Below are 24203 nucleotides of genomic sequence, written 5' to 3'. Positions count from 1 at the left end.
CGACGCCGGGTTTCTCTCCACCCTTCCTTACCTACCCTTCCCTCATGGACCAAATGACCTAAGCTGTCGGTTGTCTCCTCCAAATACAATACCAAACTGTCGAGGGCGTGGAGGTTGGATGGAGGGTATGCCGGAATAACTAACAGTAGGAGGTAAAAAAAAGGCTATTCGGGCCTCTAGCCGGGTTATCAGTCTCCATTCGACCGACGCGTCGGTTTCGTCGGCGACGTTTCGGAACCCGAGTCGCGATCCATCATCAGGGCTTATCTCGTCTGATGGAACGCGACTCGGGTTCCGAAGCGTCGCGTCGTGGCGGCATGGTGAAAGAGATAACCCGAATGGAAGCCCTTTTTTGACCATATTCGCCGGGAAAGCATTAGTTATAACTTCAGAAGGAAGATCTCTGGCCATGTAGGAGATAAAGAGAATGAAATATTTGGATGGGATGGAAGGAGGCTTGGAATTCGCAGAGTGGAAGGATGTGATCGCGTGAAAAGCTACCGTTCAAATTCTGTGAGGAGTATCAGGAATTGTGGGAATGGTGCGTTTGTCTGTAAACCTACCTTGGAGATGAGGAGACAGGGTTTGGTTGGGTCCAATACGGGGTGGGAAGGGTACCACGATTGAGAGATGCTGGGTGAGCGGAGGAGAAAAGTTTTTTTTATAAATAGAAAGAATGGGAATAGGCCTTACTGTCAATAGGGAAGTGCACTAATTTTTTTTATCGCTGAATTTGAAAGTTTAGCCTAAAAAAGAAACATTAGTATCGGCACTTTTATTTCCTGCATCTGGGGTATGCACTTTAAAACGTTTTGAAAGTCGGAAAATTTCATGTTGCGCTGAAACAAAGTGCTTCCATCTTGATTGAGATGTGACGTCACAAGACAGTAGTCACCAGTGGAGTATCGCTGTATTCCGTCGCCTCTAGCGCGGCGAGAGTTTCCGGGAATCTGTGGAGTTTGCTTCCTAAAAATGTCGGCTAGTACGGAAAACATGATTTCAAAATAGAACAATAAATGATTTTTGTTCCAAATTTCATCTCGACGTCGAAACAAAAGCCAGGAGAAGATATTCATTCCCGTGCCTTATGCACAAGGCATACGGAATAAATGGTTCAAGGCTGCTCCTGACTCTTACCTATCGATGATATTCAGTTTTGAAGATCATTTGAAGGTATTGTAAGACCAAATTGATATATACATTATAATAATTTACTTAATAGGTACCTCAGTCTCATCAGAAAGTGTGTTGAGTCATCTTCCTTCTTGAGTAAAAGGGTCCATAAAATAATATGCCAGTGTAAGACCCCTGATCACTCAAAAGGGGAATCAACACCGATTTGGCAGGGATTCTGTGAAGGAAACTCAGAGACACTCTTTACAGGTTTTTTATTGTGATCACTCTCAGCGACGATACAATAACTACTGCCACTGCCACGCGCTGTCTCCTCGCAGCTCTCTCTCGGCGCACCCCTCCCCCTGCCGCAGTGCTTGTCTTTGCAGTTCCCCATGGTAGGCTTCGCATGGGAGAGAGGAAACAATGCGCTCCCGTGGAAATGAAGAATGTGATGATTCGGGGAAGGGGGTGAGGAAATAGAAGGAAGGAAGAGGTGTAGGTATCTGATATGCTTACTAGCTCAGATGCTAGAGGTGGAGTGGGTAATAGTTGGGATGGGGCGCAGGAAGGTGAAAACGGAAGCCGAGCTGACAGAGGTGATCCTTACATCACTCCCCCTTTCAAACGGCATTTAGTCAGTGGACTAAATGTCGAACCTGTGAAAAATAAAAAAAATGCAACAAACCCTGCGAAGCAATAAAATAATCCCCACCAAAGGTGCTACCTCTACCAAGTATCAATTCACATTTAAAAAAAAATCATTATTCCCCAACTAGACAACATAAAAACAATAAAATTTAAAACCAGAACACAAAATCACACAAATTTCTAATACATCTTTGTACTTCACTTATACCATCAACCCAAACCCATATAATAAAAAAAAATCATTATTTCCCAACTAAACAACATCAAAGCAATAAATTTTAAAACATGGACACAAAAATCACACAAATTGCTGATGCATCTTTGTACTTCATTTGTACCACCAACCCAAACCCACAATCACTCTCACTCCCTCCTTTTCATTGCATACGAAAATTCCAATGGAGTCCAAAACAAAATTATAACCAAGTCACACAGTTACTCTAGTCCTTCCACAACTTCACAAGGGGTTAATTTTTCAAAATACAAATAGTGCCATGCGATGAGAAGCACCCACATCAAAATTACCACGCACAGCACCACCCCACACATTTTGCCTCAATTCTCTTCGTTCACTCTCACTGACTATCCTTTGCTCTCCTCACTTCCGCGGCCGCAGCTGATAAGGCAGCGGCTGCGCTTCACCTTCGCTATCTGGGGCACTAGGCGACTCCGTTGAAGGACGGGGATCGACCTCTCGTAATCCCAACGGCTCTGGAGACGTAGGGATAGGTCGGGACCTCAGGAGATAAGGACTTCTCTGTGGCTCAGCTGTTCGGCCTTCCTCTCCGTCGCTCGTCGCCTCGTCGCAAGATTCCTCCGTGCCTTCCTGCAGTGAAGTCTCTTCTGTTACCTCTTCGCTCGATTCTTCTTCTAAATGGGGTCGAGGGGGGGTGGTTCCGGGGGAAGAGGAGGGCAAAGTATTGTGGGGGGGCTTGCTTCCGATCACATCTACTGGCAATAATTTTGCTGATTCGGGAGGGGTGGGTTTCCGGGGCCTTCCTCGCCGGCGTTCTCCACGATGAAAGAATCCACTACTAGGCGGATTCCCTATATGTAATTTCAAGCGATTTTTGTGCACTAGAAGGGACCTATAGGGGAGCTGTATCCGCACATTGCAAGGGGATATTACTTCCGTCACCAGGTAAGGGCCCTTCCATGGGTAATGGAACTTCTTCGCGCCCCCTGTCTTTATGCACTGATCACTTAAATATACATATTGACCACGCTCATACTTTACGTCCTTCGTGCCTCGATTATATACTGCGGCCCTCTCGTGCCGGCTCCGCTCGTCATTAACTCTACATTTCTCCCACATTGTCTCCAATCTCTCTTTCAACTCTCGAAGATACACGTCATTAAACTCTCCTATTTCCGAATTATAGCACTCAAAGGGCGAACGCATGGTACATCCAAAAACAATTTCATGGGGGGAATAACCGGTACTCCGATGGGTGCTTGTATCATATGCCGTGACAGCATAAGGCAACCAGACATCCCAATCTGTATTTTTTTTCATTTACATAATGGCTAATAATACCTGCAATAGTTCTGTGTACTCTCTCCACCTTGCCGTTGGACTGGGGATGGTAAGGGGACGTACGAAGTTTGGAAATTTGCAACAGCTCACAAACATTTTTGAAAAATTCGGACATATAATTCGCACCTTGGTCTGTCAAGACTTTATCTGGTACTCCGAATCTCAAGACCCACTTCCTTACGAATGCTGAGGCAATTGTCTCCGCCCTTTGGTCCGGTAATGGGACCATCTCAAGATAGCGGGAAAAATTATCAATGATGGAAAGAATATATTTATTACCCTGGTCACTGCATGGAAGAGGGCCAACAGTATCCAACGAAACGAAATCAAACGGCCTATCTGATGAGGGTAACTCCTGCACAGGTGCCCTCGTTTTCCCATAAGGGCTGCGGCGATTGCACGCAACACAACCCTTCAACACTTCCTTCACATCCTTTGTTACTCCGCGCCACCAATACCGCGATCGTACCCTTTCCAATGTTGGTCGAACCCCCAAGTGACAAGATAACGGATGATCGTGAAAGTTTTGTAGTATCCCTTTTCTCAACACTTCGGGAACCACTATTCTTTGTCCACCATTGGTCTCCTTGTACAAAACTCCCCCTTTTACCAGGAACCCCTCCTGAGTGCGTAATTTTTTACACTCAGCGTCCGAATTCTGACAATCAATTAAGTTGTCATACGGTCCTATTTCAACCGTCCGCACCTTCCGACTTAATGCATCAGCATTCGAATGAAGCTTCCCTGGCTTGTGAACGACCTCATAGTCAAACTCGCTTAATTTCAATGTCCATCTCACTAAACGGCTATTAGGGTCCTTAAGGCTAAACAACCACTTAAGGGCTGCATGATCCGTCACAATTTTAAATCTCCTACCAAACAAATAACATTTAAAATGGCCTACAGCCCATACGACTCCAAGAAGTTCTTTTTCCGTCGCTGAATAATTAGTTTCCGCGTTATTTAATTGTCTAGAGGCAAAGGCAATGGGGTGTTCCTCTCCGTTTATCTCCTGCGAAAGAACTGCCCCGAGGGCGTAATTCGAGGCATCTGTGGAAACAATAAAAGGTTTACTAAAGTCAGGATAAACTAAAATTGGGCTACTAGTCAACGCGGTCTTAAGCTTTTGCATTGCCTCTTCACAGTCATTCGTCCAACTGAAAGTAACTCCCTTCTTCAACAATCTCGTTAAAGGTTTTGCTATGCAAGCATAACCTCTCACGAATCTTCTGTAGTAATTAGCCAAACCCAAATAGGACTGCAATTCTTTCGTGCAAGTTGGAGAGGGATATTCGCTCACCGCCGAGAGCTTCGCCGGATCGGGAAAAATCCCATCTTTAGTAATAACATGACCCAAATAATTAACTTTGTCATGAGCAAAGTGACATTTATCATACTTTAAGGTCAATCCAGCCACCCTCAACCTCTCTAAAACGCCTCCCAATCGCTTCGCGTGCTCTTCGATCGTGGAACTAAAAACGACCACGTCGTCTAAATACACAAGGCAATGCGCTGGCTTAAGCCCGCGGAGGACACTATCCATAAGACGCTGGAAGCTCGCCGGCGCGTTTCGCAAGCCAAAAGGCATCCTCGTATATTCATAATGCCCCCCTTCCGTATTAAATGCCGTCTTAGGTCGGGACTCCTGGTCCATTGGGATCTGATGGTACCCGCTCGTCAGGTCCATGGTGGTAAAATAGCGGCAGTTCCCGAGATAATCTAAAGTTTCCACTATGTTTGGGAGGGGGTATACATCAGGAATAGTAATTGCATTCAACGCTCTGTAGTCCACACAAAACCTATACGATGCGCTTCCATCCGCCGACTTTTTTGGCACAACAACAATTGGGGCGGCCCAAGGGCTAACGCTCGGCACTATGACACCTGCTTCTAGTTGTTCTTGCACCAACCTCTCCACTATTTCCCTCTGATGGTACGGTGTTCGGTACGCTTTTTTATAAATTGGTTTCTCATCAGCTATTGGAATATGGTGTGATACTAATTTCGTCGGCGGTGGGAGGCCCTTACGAGAAAACAAATCCTCGTACTCCTCGAGAATCGGCACCAAACTTTCGCGTTCCTGGTCATTTAGATGGCTCAACTTTTCTGAAAAATTAATTTTTTCTTCACAACATCTCACAGCATGCACTCGCGGCCCCCGATCGTCTTTTGCCTCTACTTTAATGTCCTCCCATTCGGTGGCGGAGGCTAATATTGTTCCCTTTCTTAAAGTTACTTCTCCTGCATTAAGATTAGCCACCCTCACCACAATTTCCCGGTTTTTATTCACTCTCGATATAGTCCTCGCAACAACACACCCCTCTAAATCACCAAACTTCGATTCGACTAAAACATCTGTGCCGGCTGGGACATTCAAATCAGGGACCTTAAAGTTAAATAGTTTTTCGCACTTTCCCGGCAAAATTTCTGTTTCTACCAACCGGATAGGGAATTCCGCGCCACACCACTCTCTCGCTCGCTTCAGCCGCCCCACGCTAACTTCTTCCTTGTGTCCATCCCTCAAATACCACGTATCCTTCCCTATAGAAAGGGTTCCCCGTGTAACGTCTATACAACAATCAAATCTTTCTAGAAAATCTAAACCTAAAATCCCATCGTACCCACCTACCTCGTCCACTACTTGCATACGGCATACATACCGAAATCCCTTAACTAAAAATTCTACGTCCTTCTCCCCTACACTCTTCACCACATCACCAGTAATTCCCTTCACACGATAAGGAGACCTTTTCACGCCCTTCAATCCGCACACATTACTGCACACGAGAGATACCTGGGCGCCAGTGTCGCAAAGAAACCTGGCCATCTTTCCCTCGACGCTCACCCTCGCCACCAGGTCCGTGGGTCCTCCGCCCCTCTCCACCCTCGGGAGGAAGACATCTAGTAGGGGCCGGAATTGGCGGCGTTGCCGGCCCCGCTGTCGTTTAACCCCGCCTGGCGCCTTGGTCTGCATTCCCGGGCAATGTGGTCCACGCCTCTGCAATTGAAGCACCGCCTCGGATTGCGGCACTCCCTCGCCATGTGTCCGGTCTCCCCGCAGTTATAGCACTTCCCTTCTCTCGGGGTCCGGAAGACGTGACGATTCGCTGGTTCCTCCCGTGCTGGGCGCCTTTCTACCTCTTCAATCCTGATGGCGGCCTCGACAGCCTCCTCAAAACTTTGGGGCGACGCCAACCGGCACTGCCTGCCCACCTCCCCCGACAGGCCATTTAGGAAGGCGTCGAGGGCGCGCTGATCTGCCTCATACCGCGTCGCGGCGGCATGCTCTACGGAGCCAGTGGCGTCAAACGTCTGGCTGTTGACCTTTCGTACTCGGTCAGCGAAGGCCTCTAGGTCCTCCTGGGGGCCCCTCCTCATGTTAGTCAACAGCTCCCGGAAGAAACGAGTACTTCTTTTCGTCCGGTACCTCAGGAGGAGTTGCGCCTTCAACTCCTCGAAAGTCTCGGCCCCCCGGCATTCCTCCTTGCTGCGGTAAAACTCCGCAGCCTCTCCATTCAGTTTCAGCACTGTTGCGCTGAGTCTGTCGCCGTCGGAGAGACACCCCAGATCAGCCGCGCGTTCAATCTTGTCGAGGAAGGCCGCAACCGACTCCCCCGCTCTCCCAGAAAAAGCCTCGACAGCCGAAAGCAGGCCAAAATTCTTCCTTCCCCCTTCCTCTCCCGTGGCTGCCCCTGCCCGTCGGAGCCTTTCATTATCCACGCTCAGCTCAAGGAGTTTCTCGTTCAATTCCGTGATGGCCTGTTGTAATTCCATCTCCTGTCCCCCAAGGCTCACTCTCCCCGCCATCTCGTCTTTGAGTTTCCTCACAAAATTTGCCAAATCCCACTTCTGACACCAGTGTAAGACCCCTGATCACTCAAAAGGGGAATCAACACCGATTTGGCAGGGATTCTGTGAAGGAAACTCAGAGACACTCTTTACAGGTTTTTTATTGTGATCACTCTCAGCGACGATACAATAACTACTGCCACTGCCACGCGCTGTCTCCTCGCAGCTCTCTCTCGGCGCACCCCTCCCCCTGCCGCAGTGCTTGTCTTTGCAGTTCCCCATGGTAGGCTTCGCATGGGAGAGAGGAAACAATGCGCTCCCGTGGAAATGAAGAATGTGATGACTCGGGGAAGGGGGTGAGGAAATAGAAGGAAGGAAGAGGTGTAGGTATCTGATATGCTTACTAGCTCAGATGCTAGAGGTGGAGTGGGTAATAGTTGGGATGGGGCGCAGGAAGGTGAAAACGGAAGCCGAGCTGACAGAGGTGATCCTTACACCAGTTTAGTTTTTATTTCTAAATGATTCTAAATATTTCTAAATTATAATTCTGAATTATTTCCGGTAGGGCTACCCATGCCAGATGGGTCGAAGGGTAAGAGCTAGACGAAGGGAGTTCCACGTGATGGTGTTACGTAATAAATAGAGTGCGGAAAAAAAGTCTCCAATTTTTCGAAAAAAGTCGCCTAAAAAGTCGTTAGATTATAATAGACGTAATATTTTAGAAAAAAGTCTCTTTAAAAGTCTGAGTTTTTTCCAAGAGAAAGTGACTGAATTTAACTTAATTGATGGAGAAAAGAGGGTAGAGAGGCGGATTCGTGGGTTTGCGTGTTATTTTATGGACTTCTAAGACAGGAGATCACCATAATTTACAAAATATTTTTTTTAATTCTGAATTACGCTTTCTTTGATGATCAGCAACTGTTTAAGAATATAGTTGACCCCTGTAATTATTTTAGCTGATCAATATCTATCTTTATTTTAAAATAGGGAAATTAAAGTCAAATTACAGGCTATGTATAACAGAATTTATTTAATAATTGCATGATATAAAATAAAGGAAAAAAACGTATTTTCATTCACTTTGAGTTGTATTGCCAAAACATTATTTAAGTAGTGACAGATAAGGTATTTTTCTATGTTTTCCATGGTAAATGTTGTGCGACGTTCGGTGAAAATAAGTTTATACGTCGAAAACGATCGCTCAACTTCACATGTTGTAATAGGAGCATATCGCAGCGTAGCCCCCTCACTTAAGGTGAGTTTTTGTAAAACATTAGTTGTCTGCCCCTTGACCTCTCTGTTGAGAATCTGAGCTATACCTACCAGTCATTAACTTGAAGCCTTCGTTTTTATCCAAAACTTTGCACGATTTGCCATTAACACTTACGGCTTGTTTGCACTTTACACATTCAAGTTTCTTCTTCACATCCATTATTGTCACACCGAATCACTGAGGCTCAGGATGGAAGATTCAAAATTTTTTGATTTTTTCTACCAAAAACCCGAAGGATGCTGAAATGCATATAATTTCCAGTGGGAGTGTGCTATCTTCTAAGAGTTCTCGAGCATTTTCTATATATTCTGCATCGTCTTCAGGGTCAATATTCTGTATAACCTGAAGTAAAAAATTAAAATACAGTTTTCCTCTTTAATTTAGAACGTGCAGTTATAGTTATTTTTAACTTTGCAAAATTGCAGGAATTCTATTTCATATAATGAAATTGATTCATCAGTTAAAATCATATCTGCAAATAATTACTTACATTCTTAATTTTCTCGAAATGTTGTGCATTGAACACGCAAGCTTCCGGCCATGTTCCAAATTTTGTGAGGACTGGATCCGGAGGCAATGGCAGATCACAGAAAAATGTTTTGTATATTTCCATGCGCGATGGTGCTTTCAAAAATACCTAGGAAAATATTAAATATTAGTTCTGCAGTAACATATTGGAAAATTTATTTTTAGTTTTATTAACGGCAAGTACCTACCTTCTTAATGGTAGATACCCGCTTATTTGCAGTGGGAAATCTTCTGCGAATTTCTTCGCATACTCTGTGAAGAGCCTGCACTGTCCTTCTTAAATATTTACCCATAAACGATGTGAATAGAGGGTGTTTTGATTTGTGAGTAGGAATGTTCAAAGCCACAAATATCTCGCACAAGTCCAAAGCAAACTCATCGCCGGTGGCTGCAAATGATAGCTGGCTCTGTCGTGAACTCTGTAAGCTCACAATCTCCTTTAATTTCACTTGAGATAGATGCAATAAGCTGTCAATATGCTGTTTCTCATGTGACTTTTTGTCCGATGATATCTTGAAAAATAATGAGAAAGATAAATTATCATAAGAATTACTTTTAAAGTTAATTATTCAGCATAGCTCAAAAAAGGTCTTTGTATTTTTATAAAGAATTATACCTAATTAAAAACACACAAAATGTACAGTTAAAGGTTTATCTCACAATTTTGACTTATTCGGGAATGCCAAAAAATTCTTAAGATAATAATTATAATTATTAAAGTCGTCAGATACAAAAGTTGTATTGATACTCACGGTTTTTTCACAAGCATTGCAGTAAATACTGTTGCTCAGTACTTGCAGGTACTTGCATAGTGAAGCATACGCAGTCAGCTTGGCTTCTGAAGACGCCTGTCCTTTCACCTTGTAAATTTTCTTGGGCTGAGCTGCACAAACGAGCGGACGATGGTCTTGCGACGCTTGGGGACCACAGAAAATGACTGAAACTTACGCGGCTTACTCGAATATATAGAATTGTGTTCATGCAATGTGTATGCATTCACCAGTCCTTGTTGAGCCTTCATTTTTCCTCTTCGACCGAGTGCCAAGAGCGAATTGTTTGCCTCTCTACAATGTAGGCTCATTTCGTAACCATCTACACTCAACGTGAGACAGTCACTTCGTCGGAAATTCTAGATAACCTTTCATATATTTGTATCTTTTTTCCACTAATCTCCTGCAAAAAAGCAGAGTGCTAGCATAAGGTGTAGCGGGGTCCCCTTGTCAGCAGACCACTCGGGTTCAAATAAGTTGGTTCATAATGTCCCTTTGTGAAGTCTTTGGACACCCTTAGCAAAAAAAGGGTGAGGTGGCCCAGGGAAAGAAACTATGTGAATTTAACATGCAATTGGATAAGTACGTGGTGAGCCCTCATATATCCAAACCACCTTCGAGTCGAAGCACTGCACTTTTTCTTCATGAACGGTGGAGTAATCGAAAGAATTCATTGCAGTTTCCGAAGATATTAATAAAATTCCGCATTAGCAATTGTTAGTAGCTTACATTTTAGGGTAAATATCTACTCCGTGTATTCACCGCATAAAAAAAACAAGATTTGTCCGACACAAAGTTGAACAAGTGTGATCACAACAGCCAAATATTAACTTAGGCAGGTATTTTCCATTAAAAGTCCCAGAAAAGTCGCTTATAATCGAAAAAGTCCCGCCACAGCAAAAACGTCCCAAAAAGTCTCTAATTAAGTCATTAAAAACGGTTTTATTTTGTGAGATTGGTGAAGATTTGTATTTAAAACCACAAAAGTCCCACTTTTACAAAAAGTCGAAAGACTTTTTTTCCGCGCTCTAGTAATAAACACTAATGGAATGGGAGTAAGAAACCTTACCATCTATTCCCTGATAGCATGGAGTTCAATCAAATGAGTCTCGCAAGCTTATCAGACGGGGCCCGTCAGCAAAATGGATACTTTTTCCTAACGTTATCTTACTATACCTTGAAAAGTTCAAGATGCGAGTGTTCAATGAGGATTACGTCACCAAAAAATTAAAGATGCCGTCGGTCGAGGGGGCGTCCCCTTAAGCTCATCAAGTCACACATTTTGGTCCACCCTTTTCGTCATCTTTTTTCGTCATCGTTTGAGGAGCCTCTGACGTATAGCGGTTTGCGTGATAGCCTCCTCACTAGAATTTCGTATGCGCTAATTCTGCCTTCGTCGCCTTTCTTTGGTCCCCAGCTGTCTGCCTTGCTTGTCTGCGCGCTTTCACGTCACCGAAAGAGGGGGAGTGGGGTTAGTATTCATGTGAGGCCTCCCCTCCCGTTACCTCATGCATCCCCCCTCTCGACCGCTTCCCTCCCCTCTTACCCCGCCCCAGCTACACTCTACATTACATTCACTTAGAGGCCTCACTCAGCATTCCTCGGCAACCCGCGATTTCTGATTCCTCCCCGATCATTTCATGAAGATTTCCTTATTTTTTCCCCTTCACCTTTGTTGGGGAGCACGTAAAAATACGTACGGAACATTTTCTTTACTCTCTTTTCTGAGGGAACATAAAGAAACCCATGATTAGAGATGCGTGAAAATCGCAAATGCGATAAATGCGATACAGATGCGATGTGCGCAAACAAATGCGGCATAGATGCGATGACTGGAATTTTATGATATTTTTACGCAAATTAACCTTATCGACGGTAAAATTCGTACAGTTTTTGCGCATGCTCCGCCGACACTCGCCGCTTAAAGCATGTAAGCGACTGGCCAGCTGCTAATTGGCTGGGGCTCGCGAACTGCAAGTGGGCGCGGATAAGAAGTGCGATAAAATAAAAATGAAAGTACGATTTTCACGTATCTCTACGCATGATTCGTCAAGCGTGTTGCGGAAAGATTTTCGGACGGAAAAGTGAAAGAAGAGGGGTATATTACGCACTCGTTTGTCCACACGTTGAAGCATGCAGCGAGCGAATGGAATCCGGCGCAGAGAGACTAGATCCGTGATCTTAATTAAATATTATGGAAAGCCGCGCGACTCGTCAAAAACTGCTTCGGGCGTACAGATAGCGTTACACATAAGCTATTAGAATTACGCTGGGGCCGCTATAAAATTCAAGGCTGCGCGATAGGCTTCCTTTGCTAAAGGAAATGAGAATAGATATCTTTCGGACCGACAGGGAGAACACGATATTAGACTCTCACTCCATTGTCAGGTCGAACATGTACGATGAAATGAGAGAAATGTTTTGCCGAACGCATAGGTTAGGGAATTCGTTTTTCCCGAGCTGTGAAGGACTGAAATTAAAGCAAGGTGGAATTTCGTTGGAGCATCTCCTTTTTATTTGTCAACGGATGGTGCCTAAACACGCTATAAAACACGATGTCGTTTTTCCTTTAAATAATACGCGTTATCTACAAAAACTTTTTCATAAATTATTATTCACTTATACCACCTCAAAAAACAAGGCGCATGTCTCTCACGAAAGCCGTCGTCCATAAGAATATATACTCTTATCTTTGAAGAATTTTACCGGTCAAGGTGGATTTATATGGAGCGCTTTGCGAGTTAGCCCAACCTGTCTCCCCTTTCAATTTAGATTTCCCTCTTCAATCCACAGTAAGGCCTACTCCCTTTCATTCTATCTATATGTGCTATTCTCTTCCTCCTCCTCTAAATCGCTCTTCAACATCCCCTCTCCGCTCAGCACTCGCTCCATCCACACCCTCTTTCTATCGCCTCCCTATCTCATCTAGAAGCTGTCTCTCCTCACCCACCATGTCCAGCTCTTCGTCGTTCCTCTTCCTCCAATTCACCTTCTAAATTCTTCTTCACACCCACATCCCAAACCTGCCTATTATTCCCTCGTTAAGCGTCTTTGTTTCCGCACTATAAAGCTAACATGCATTAATGAAACAGAGGAACGGTTAGGCCTTTATTTTCTGATAAATATTTTTGACCCAGCATTGTATTTCATATGGAATACATTCTCACTAACGATTAGAGCGATTTCTGTTCATTGAGTTTCACCTACCAACCTTTGAATGACAATTTTCTTTTGTCTTTGAAGTGAACTGTTCAGGGCGCGACGGTCTCCCTTTAAGGCTCCCGGATACCTTGACCAAAAACTACGCTGCAGACGTCTGGGCAGATTCGTCTGAGGCCTCTGTTATTCTATGCACATAACATTTGAATGCTTACTTACGAAGAAGAAACATCGACATTTGAAAAGATCGTCGTAATTTTTCATTGCTCGTTTTTCACGCTGCGATATTGACCACGGAAAAACACTAAATTCGGCTAAATTGGCTGCCTGCTACGGCGTGTAAGATGACGGAACCCAAAATGTTTTACAGTCTTTTTAAACGATAATTCTTTATCTTCATATTAATCCATGCCATTTTAATATACTCATCATAATAGCGACACTAAGTCAATCTATTCGAACCTCTTCACGCTATTTTTGCGTTCTCATCGGCAGCAACATTCTCCCGTTCAAATCGCCCTCAACCACTGAGCGAGTCTCAGCGTGCGGGAGAAGGGGAAATGGAGGGGGACAACGGGGACAACGCTTGCACGGAGTCCAGTTCGCCGGCAGCCGCCCAGCCGCCGAGTAGAATGTTATGGTATTGCTCTTGCTGCGTGAGGGTTGCTTTTGTACGTGTGATACGCGCTTCGGAGCCGAATTTTAATCTAGTTCAACAACACGCTCTGGGACAGGAATTGATTCACGGTAGACGCGCAGAATGCCACATAATATTTAACAATGCATGATCTTTTTGCCAAAATCCTGCCATACCATGATGATTTTTTCCGTGAATCTTTTGTTCCGATGTTATTACAAAAAGACATATGAATACAGCTAAGACGCATTTCCCACATACCATGCGTGGAGATGTACTTCGTACATTTACTATCGGTAATGCAGGTTTATTCACAGCGGGGAGGATTGCTACAAATGACGCTGGTCAGTTTATATCCGCTTCAGTACTGTATTGTACCCTGATACATCAGTACATTTCAAGGGTAAAATTTTCCTCTCTTCGGTGCAATCTCCCTTGCCATAATTTTATACGAAAAATAAGATAAATTATATTAATTCTGCTTAAAATAAAAGATTAGCTTTAGATTTGTGAGTCTCGAATGTTTATTTTTAAGAAATTCATTAGTTTAAATGCCTAAAACTATGTAACTAATATAATTCTTGATAGTTCGTGTCACGTCATAGATTACGTATCGTGTACCAGCGTGCATATTTACATTCGTGTGTTCTATTACCGAAATTTTCAATTTTCTGTAATTGAAGTTTTTTCTAACGTGCAAGTCAAGAACTCATGGACAACTTGTACTATGCATGATGCATTGCAATAGGTTTGCTTAACTCATAAAAAAACTTATGCTAATTCTACGGTGCTTGTCAATTGCCAGGAAAATATTTAGGAAATCGGTCTCTTTCAACCCACTCTTGCACTCTACGGTCTCTAAAATAGATTTTTCTACATCTGACGTCTTTTTTGGCTATTTGAACAATTGAGACGGAAACTTAGATAGGTAAGTTATAATGCATAAGATATAGCAGCATTATCGAATTCGTGGTTCCTACATACAAGGTAATGGTCTAATTTTTCAGTGGAATGAGTGTCGCTTTTTGGATACTTAAAGATAGATAAAATATTATAGGACTAGTTTAGTGTCTTTCATTATTTTAAACTTAAACAGAATATCATATCGCACACTATATCATTGATTCAGGGATCCATAATTTTTGAAAGAGGCAACAGGATGCACGAATGAGGAAAGGATTCCGTCATCTCAATCTACGCAACACCGCATATTTTGATATTTTGCTGCATAAAAATGCGATAATTTGATACTCATCTACCCACTGTCTAATTCGTCTCTCGTCAATCCTTAGACCCTTGGTTTTTACTACAATTTCGCTCGCAATTCCATCATTATCAACTTAGCCTTACAAACCGAAAGAATGGGCATCAGTTTCAAATAATGTTACATTTTCACGGGTATCGAATGAAGGACTTCTGGTTAAATTGGAATAAAATCGCTATGACAAATGCTTATTTCTTTTATCCCAATAATCTTATATTTCCCTTGCATTGGAACTGCCCGAAGAATTTTTTAATCTGGGATAGAAGTCATTGGAATATATGCTTGCACTGGACGCTTCCTCAGAGACAATATAAGTTCAAATCACGCAAGTGCTAAAACAGGGTAGCTAATATGAGCGTATCTTGAACCGCTCGTTCATATCTTAGAGTATAATAACTCTATGGTTCACATCACAGGGCCGTAGGTCGTAGGCGGCGGAAGACTGACTTGATGTTCGTGTGTCCATTGATGTTGTCACTTGGTCTTCCACCTCTGGCAGCCCTTCCTTACTCTAGAATTTTATTTATAATCTCTTATTATTAATAAAACATGTGCACCTTCTCGTACCCAATTTCGTCGATTTACCTGCGAAGCCAAAATTTGCAGTAAATACGCCGCAAAAAGCATCTTTTTTAACGCAATATTTTTTTTACTCACGTCTCGAACTGAAAGCTTTGGTAGAATAAGTAATCGTCTCCAGAAGAGCAAAGGAACATATGCACCTATAAAAATAACTTTTTAACAATTTTAACAACAAACTTTTTATGCGCACATAGATTATGTGAACATTCACGCCCATTCTAACATTGGCAACAACGTCCAATAACGATATACGGCCTGAAAATAGCCAAAATGATTGAGTCCGTCGTGCATCGATATTTATTAATTAATTTTTCTGTAGCATTTTATAAAAGTAAAATAGTAAAAAGAATTATAAAATTGATTTTTGCGATAGATATGCTTCGTTAGTTTTCACATGAAAGGCTTCTGTCGGGAATTGCATTTGAAAAGGGATTTAAAAATTTTCTTTACAGAGTACCGCCATGCCTATTGCATTAACAGATGAAAAAATAAAATATGTAAGTAAAAAGCAAAGAAGAGAAAGCATATTTTTTTCATGAAGAAAGCATTGGTGAAGTGGTATTGCACCCTTGTTTGAAACTTATTTTATTGCTGGCACTGATAACTCAATATTTTTATCCATCTTATAGCGGGCATCATTGTAATACATGGTAATGAACAAATTGATAATATTTATGGTGACTCCGGAAATGCTACAAATACAGATCTAGACGATACTCCGCAGACCAACAAAACAAAATCTGACGCAGAAACTGCACATATAATGCTGGTAGAATTTATTCCACCTCTCCCATCTCACATGTATATGGTGGCTATATGTTATGGTAGAGAGGAAAGTTAACTTCAAAAGTAGCTTCAGTATTAATTGGGAAGCTGAGTAAGACAACGGTATTAATAAATCCGGTAAGCGATGTGGATTCTGGTTATAGAGCTTGCGGCACGACCTACCAACCTAGTAGCAGCTCAAGTCTACAAGTCCGCTAACATTCATATGGAGAAAAAAGTAGACGAGGTAATAGTAATAATAAGTGAAATCCCTGGTTTAAAAAAAATCAAGTAATGATGGGGAACTATAACGCCTCAGTTGGGGAGGGAGGAAGGGCTACGAAATAGGAGATTTTGGATTAGGGAACGCGAAACGATCGGGGAGAGAAATCAATAAAATATTGCAGGAGAAACAAGTTATTTATCACAAAGGCCTGGTCCAATTATCCTAAAGTGCGAAAGTCCGCCAGGAAGAGTTCAAGGGATACGGAGATACACCAGAAAGACCACATAATAGTAAAACAGGCGTTTAGGAATGGCGAAAAATCTAGCGCATTCTCCCTAAGGTGAACGAAACGAAACGTAATATTCAAAAGACTTGTGAAAAAATAGAGGTGAGGAAATAGAACGTTGAAACTTTAATGGGAATATCAGGAGAGATTACTAGAAACTTCTGGAGATTCGTATGGCAAAGAAAACTTGGATAACGAAGGAAACTAAAAAGAAATTGCGGTGATAAGGGAGTGGAAGAATGTAGACACAGTGCAGGGAAAATTCTAAGTAAAATTAATCATGTATTACGGTGAGAAACCAAGAAGAGAGAAAGAATTGGCGGAAAACAAGGAGAGACACTGCGAGGAAATGGAAAAGATTCAGAAGTAACGAGAGGTAGACGAGTTGTACGTCAAGGTTAAGTTGCTATCTGGCGGCCATGTCAAAAATTAATGATAAAAATGGAAGGATGCTAACTGAGCAAATCGAGGTTCAGAGTAGATGGATGGGGAAAGAGGAGGATCTGCATGACAGCGTAAACAGGCAGGAAATATTTAACATGTAGAAGGGGCAGTGGTGTAGCATAATCTTGAGCCAAGGAAGAGGCCGCTTCTAAGACATGGAAATCGAGGGAGCTCTCCCTGATATGAAACCTAGGAAAGGTGTGGGTGGATAATATCCCATGTGAGCTGCAGAATAATCTAGGTTATAATGGTAAGAGAAGGTTATTCCAACTAGTACGCAAGATATATGAGGAAGGGTCTTGGCGGGAGGATTTCGCGGCAGTGGACAATAAGGATAAAGTGGTACTGAGGATATTAGAGAGAAGAATAGAGAAAGGGACTATCAATTACTTGGGCGAAGATCAGTTTGGTTTCAGAAAAGGTAAGTGAAGATGCAGTTGCGGTAATGAGGTCGCTGGTGAAGAGGAACCTTGACTATAATCAGGTTGTGTTTGTCTTCTTCGTGGATTTTGAAAAAGTATTTCATAGGGTGGACTGGACAAAATTATGGATATTCTCAAGAAAATAGGCGTCAATTGGAGGGATAGGCGACTCATTTGTAATCTTCATATGGCCCAGACTGCGCAAGTGAAGGTGGCGGACGTAGAAACTGGAAGGGAAGCTTTGGCCGAGTAGTAAGGCAAGACTGTTCACTATCTCCATTGCTTTCTAGAGTATATGCTGAGGTGATGGCAAGAGAAGCGTGGGATGAGTTGGGAACTGGAGTAGAAGTGGGAGGGATGATGTAAAATCAGTAAGGTTCACGGACGATCAGGCGTTGATTAGCCAGTCAGCGAGAGGGCTGAAGGCTATAGTGGATGCATTAGACAAGAGATGCGATGAATATGGCATGAGGATTACTCACAAGAAGACTAAAGTCATAATTAAGTTAACCAAATTTCTAGGAAATTTAAATGTATCCACGCGACGTTTTACTCCCTTCGCAATAAATGTTACCCACAATTTATTAAAACTATTAATAATGTGTTAGTGCAATCATAATTAAACTACTTGATAATCTGCTGGTGAGGGGTATTAAAATTCGAGCAGTTGGATGCTGATTCTCCAAAAAGCAATAGACTGATTGCTACAAAATATAATTTGAGCCGTTCTTCCCTATAAATTTATAGATTTACAGTTCTCCCTTTACGTCACCATTACCTTTTCAAAGTATCCAAAATTTTCTACCCCATAAGTGGATATAAACCTTAAGAAGAACCTGAAACCAGTGTGTTAAATTTAAGACCAACAAAACTTTATATTTTGCCGACGCCAAATTCTACCGTTCAAACACTCATTTGTCTATGTAAGACAAAATTATTTTCTTGATGGTCAGAAAGTATATGAGAATCAAATAGTTTAACATTCATTTTTTTAATATTAAATAAATGGTAACTTAATGAAGAAAATCCAAATAAAATCATTTGTCAATGGTGCGTTTAATGCTCAATATATTTTTTTTGCACGACAGGTTGAAATTTAATAAAAAATTGTTATATTTTCAAGCATTAATTATGTTTCGTATCTGGTCTCTTACTAATTTCTTCAATTCGTATTGCCATTTGTCTTGAGGTATCCTACAGGCAAGGCCTAAATGGGATTCCTACTTTATCCTTATTTATTTGAAATGTAAAATGTGCTTTTAATGATGATTCCACGGATAAATAAAAATAAATTGGTTAATTATTTATGCGGTTCGTAAAGATTCACGAGCTACGATTGTGACACAAGATAAAAGTAGGTGGACAAGAACGGAGAAAGTGAAGCGGACGGAGACGAGGAGGAACGACGAAGTGTAGGACATAGTACGAGAGGAGAGAAATTTTTGTTGCAGGAGGGAATGTTTGGTAGACGAGAGATAGGAAGGAAATAAGAGATTTGATGGAAAGGAATTTCATAGTGAATTGAAGAGGAAATCCAAGAAAGGAGAAAGTACAGCCAGAATGTTTCGTAAATACTCATTACAAACCTACCTTAATCGGTAGGTTACTTTAGTAATAATACATAAATTTTGACACATATTTTTGTACGAATTATTTTTATGAAAATTGTAAAAGTGTCTAAAATAACATAACACGCGTCTTCGTCATCCCTATCGTCCAGTTGCAGCCTCCACGTAGAAGAAATATCCTCCCGAGATTCTCCACTTGATGATTACTGTGAAATTCGGGAAGGGATATTTATCTGAAGCGAAGATCACAAGTTTTTTATGAGATCCAGGGGAAACAGAATATTTCACGAAAGGGGTATTGTATATTTTTCTTTTGTACTCCACGTCGATTTATTTAAGAAAAAAATTAGAGGGACAAGGCTTTATGGGAAAACCTCATGGCGGAGAAGTTAAAAACATTTTACCTTCTTCCAGAAGTATTTAAATTGGAAAAAGTGGGAAATTAATTTTTTTATGCATCGAGAGTAACGTTTTTCATTGAAAACGAAATCTCTACGATATTTTGACGGGTTGAAACACCATGAAGAACAAACGATATTTTCAAAAATGTCAAGGAATAAATTGTACCTTTCAATTCTTACTTGCCGGATTATATCGCTACTACAGGAGATTACTCTAATTAGTAACCAAATCAATTTTCTTTTAATATTTGAATACTTCCGGGTTTTTGGAGACGAAATCTCACTAATCTCTGTGCTCTACACTTCCGTAAATAATATCCATTTCCCAATCTCGAAGACCGCCGTGTTTCCTTGAGATACGTCTACTTCCATGCGGCGAAGAGATTATGCGCGGTGACACTCTCAACAGTCACAAACCCAAGTCCCAAGTTGGCGAGAGGGTTCCCAAAATTTCAGTCATCTAAACCCCATCCCCTCCACATCGCCTCCCCTCCCTTCCCTAAACACTGCCCCCTACGTGCCCTCCCTCGAGTCCAAGGCCACTTACTAGTAGGCTAGGCTCGCTAGCCACTAGGCCGAGTTTTTGAGGGGTGGGGGAAAGGATCCAAATCTCGGAAGTGCCCGATGTACCCGGCAGCCTTAAATCTAAAGCGCTAATTCTTCCTTCCCCTAATCTATCCCAATCTGACTGTGTCTGTCTGTGCTCTAACTGCAGAGGGGGATTGAGGTCTTCTTGGGTGGCCTCCCTCCCCTTACCTCCCCTTCCATTCACTTGTCGCAGTCAGACAGACACCCGCGGTCGCTAATTGATCGTTTTCCCTCCTTCACCCGCTTTCCTCGCGACTGCTGATAGAGGGCGCGTCTCGACAGGGGAGGGATCTCGCCCCCCCCCCGGTGGTCCGCTGCCTCATTAGCGCATGTTCTTTTTTTCGCCGTGTGTGGCGCTCGAGTCTCTCGCGTTCTCCCTCACGCTCGGCTAATGCGGACACGCGTGTCTCCCCTCTGAGCGAACTGGGCATTCAATCAGGGGGGGAACACCCCCCTCTTCGCCATGTGCCGTGAACATTCGGCGGAAAAGCCACGCATCGCTTCGAAATTTCGTGGACAAGGGGATTAACTACATGATAGAGGAGGCCCCATCTCTTCACTTAGAACCTTGATTACTCCGTCCCTTTTTAATCGAGTTTCTAGAATTAATGCAGCGTCGATATGTGTTCTGCGCGGTGCATTTATTCCTAATTTTTCACTATCATATCATTGAAATATTAGCAGAATAGTATATGCACTCTCCGGACACTATAACCCTAGTTTCTCCTCATCTTTTTCTGAAACCAAAATATTCGCCCAAATACTTGTTTGCCCTCGCCTCCATTCGTCTGTTTAAAAATCATCAGTAGCACTTTTTCCGCGTGCAATATTATGCTTATTGTCCTATCGTCTCCACGTTCTTTACATTTCTGCTTGTTCATCTGTGGAATTAGAACTTTTTTCGCACAATCCTCTGTCAAATGCCCTTCCCAATAGATTCTGCGTACTATTTCAAAAACTTTTATAAAACTTTCGAGGGCACTCGTCATTTTGAATAAAAACCTTCTCTTACCATGAAGAAAGATCTGAGGTTTTCCCGGCGTATGATGTTGGTGAAGTTTATTCGGGATTGCCACCGGATAAGGTTCTCCATCTCTGCCGACGTTTCGATGGCCGAGCCCTGATGACGATGGACGACTCGGCCATCGAAACGTCGGCAGAGATGGAGAACCTTATCCGGTGGCAATCCCAAATAAACTTCACCTTCTCTTATCATCCTTATTCCATAATCAATTTAACAACTGCTATCAATGTAACCGTTCAGTTGATTTCTTATCATCCACATTCCAAAATAAATGTAAAAACTGTTATTAATATAACCGTCCAATTGAAGTTTGATTTATACAGCCACTACGCTCGCTTTGTGATCAGTTTTATAAAATGTCCGCAGCGCGGCGTTGAGCACAAAGCGATCCATTTGCTTCGAATTGTGACAAGAATCTCCACTCGCGAGGAACAGCAGTATCAATTTATGATTTTTTTAAATGACATCATTTAAAATATAAATTTCGGTTTAGAGTCCAGCTTATTTTCTCGTGAAGTTCGGATATTTCTGCTGCCACCGACGCGAATGGCGACTTGTGTGAACCAATTATGGCTGAGACTTCAACTTGTAGTTGCCAATACTCTTTTCCGGCGTCACAAGAGTAGAAGATACGCCTTGGAGGGACTTGAGAAGACAAAATGCTGATTCAGTTTTAGAGAAATCAGGTTTTAGTAACCTAGTGAAATGCTGCAGAAGCTATCCATCCACTATCCATGCATGCCTATCCATGATGTTGGTTGTACGAAATAGACGCAAATGAGGAGCAAGGCAGACATCCTACTCTCGAAGCTTCTCATGTAGCATTCAGGCTATATCCTTGTCCTTCCTGCTGTTCTCGTTCGGCGAAGAATCTCCAGCACCCCTCAGTCCACGAAACATGGCCTGAAATAACACACCCACTTTCCTTCCACTCCCAAATTACGCATTCAGTTATCCCGTCGCTATTCTGTCTCTCCTCCGTTCACTGTCCACGCGAATTTTCCATGGAGTAAATAGAAATTGTGTTGTTAAGTCTAAGCACGATAGAATGAAGAAAGTTTTCCTGATATTGGCCAAAAAAAAGGAGATAGTAAAAAAATTTATCTTGAACACTCTTAAGTAAGGAATGAGTCTGGAGGGGATTCTAGTATTTGTCGTTGATATAATTAATCTATTTTTCGTGGTCCATTTCTGGTCCTCAAAGCTGAGGGGCATAGTCCGTGCTTACTGAACTAGAGGTTGCGAGATCTTATTCAGGCTGGTTGGCTTTGTCATTATCACGGATGGGCTATTCGCGATTTCCAAATAAAAATGACCACATTCGGTGAGCTGTGTGATCGTAAAATGAATACCTCAGTGAGTTATTCATCGCCCGAGGCTGTATCGATGACCCAATGTAAACGAGCAACTTGCGTGGAAGCTAGCCTTTTAATTTAACTATTACTCGCGTGCCGTAAGCTGTCACTTATTGAAATTTCAAAAACCCTCGCTCTTTTTTAGCTAATTATATGTAATCATCCAAATTTGTGTACGGATTCGGAAATTCAGAATGACCTCCAATGACTTTGATGCATGTGCACATACACCAATTTAAATATAAGGGAGGACTAGGAAACATATAAGGACAACTTAAATATAATTGTTGCTACTGTTGTTGTTATATTTTTTATTATTATAAATATCATTAGAAATAATACACATCGGTCCATAGTTCCCCTTTCCTTTCCTTCCTGAAGCTAATCATCATATCACATCCATCTCACATCTTTCTGGACCCACCTCGCGCCCCACGTACCACGAGACATGGCCTAAGAAAACATCCCCTCTCCCTCCACTGCACAACCACGCATTCAACTAATCCCTCGCTGTTCCTCCTCGCGTATTTTCCTTGGCTGGGTGAGGCGAGGCAGGAGACTTCGGCTGCTTTGGTGTCGCGACGCTTCGTGTCCCGTGCGCCTTGTACAAACAACCAATGCGCTCATCTCCACGCTCGCTGCAACTTCCACCCCCCCTCTCTCTTTGACGTTGCGTTGCGTCATTCGCGTTGCCCCACTCCGCCCTCCTTGCCTTGGCATTCCTCAACGGGCGAAAAAAAAGCATCGACTGAAGTTCGGTTGCAGGAATATTTTAATGGAGGATTCTCCAATCGGACTCTGAAGATGTATCCACCCACCACTAATTTAAGTAGGTAGGTACACCTATGTTACCACCCGCGGCGCTGACGGACAAAGCGATCCAAATTCCATGCAGAGTAAGCTATAATTAGGACTTTTAACCGGAATTCATGTTCGTGATGGTGTGATCGATCAAATTCGTAAAATGTTAAATTCTATTTTTCTTGATTTTAATTATTATAGAATATGACTAATAGGATCGTTTTAACATCATCGCCGCGATGCGGACAGGTTTGAAATCCGTTTATATTAAACCCCAAGTGGCAACCTTATTTGGCACATTATGTAGCGTCCTCTATACAGTCGCTTTGTTTGATTGATTGAAATGCTGCGGTTAGAACGCCATACCAGTTTCCATGACGACTAATATCACTTTTGACCATAGGCGTCTATATTAAACTTCGCAAAACCGGCTCATTAGGTGTGCAGCGAGAAATGTTACGAAGTCAATTATAAAAAAAATTGACCTGAAGGTGAACAATGGGGTGAATTAGTATTGAGTCCCACCTAGCATTTATTAACCGCTAGTCCTCTTCCGTCCGGAAAAGAACTATTTCGTACACCTATCTGTTTGGCATGATATCTCTCTTAACTCATCGTTTCCTTCGGATCTAGAAACATGTATGTGCACTATGCATCACTCGTAGTCTTCGAGTCATTATTGACTCCCATTTATGTGCAAGTTTGTAAGCTATAGGGTTGTTTCCTTCATCAAAGAAAACGAAAGTCATTGATTACGATGCGTTACCCACCATTAGTGTATTCATGATGTACAAATTATTTGTTTTAGAAATCCCAGTTTAGACGAATGGCAATGGTCAATTTTAACCGCATTTGAAAAATGCTAGATTGGCGCCCAAGCGATGCTACTCCACGTGACGTCACAGGGACCTAGTTTCTACACGAGAGGATAGGAGTTTCACATCGTCTGAGGTTACCAATGCATGTATGAGGCACAGAGCTCAGGGAAACATGTCTTAATAATCACCTGTTAAAACTGGC

The 24203-nt window shown here is 42.4% G+C and overlaps 1 protein-coding gene across 1 annotated transcript; it reads right to left on the bottom strand.

The window, feature by feature from the left end:
- Window positions 1-1536: 1536 nt before the first annotated feature.
- On the bottom strand, window positions 1537-3796 carry LOC124171634. The gene is made up of 2 exons (XM_046550837.1): window positions 2279-3796; window positions 1537-1772 (listed from the first exon to the last, which is right to left on the bottom strand). The coding sequence occupies exon 1, from the start codon at window positions 3278-3280 to the stop codon at window positions 2363-2365; it is 918 nt and encodes a 305-aa protein (XP_046406793.1). The 5' UTR covers window positions 3281-3796; the 3' UTR covers window positions 1537-1772; window positions 2279-2362.
- Window positions 3797-24203: the final 20407 nt, after the last annotated feature.

Source organism: Ischnura elegans, chromosome X (assembly GCF_921293095.1).
Source record: "Ischnura elegans chromosome X, ioIscEleg1.1, whole genome shotgun sequence".
In the NCBI taxonomy this organism is placed as follows: Eukaryota; Metazoa; Arthropoda; class Insecta; order Odonata; family Coenagrionidae; genus Ischnura; species Ischnura elegans.
Note: the sequence above shows the minus strand (reverse complement) of the source record. Positions and strands in the feature narration are given on the sequence as shown.

Coding starts and splice junctions, on each gene's coding strand:
- LOC124171634 (XM_046550837.1), bottom strand. CDS start 3,280: ATGAAAAAAAATACAGATTGGGATGTCTGGTTGCCTTATGCTGTCACG.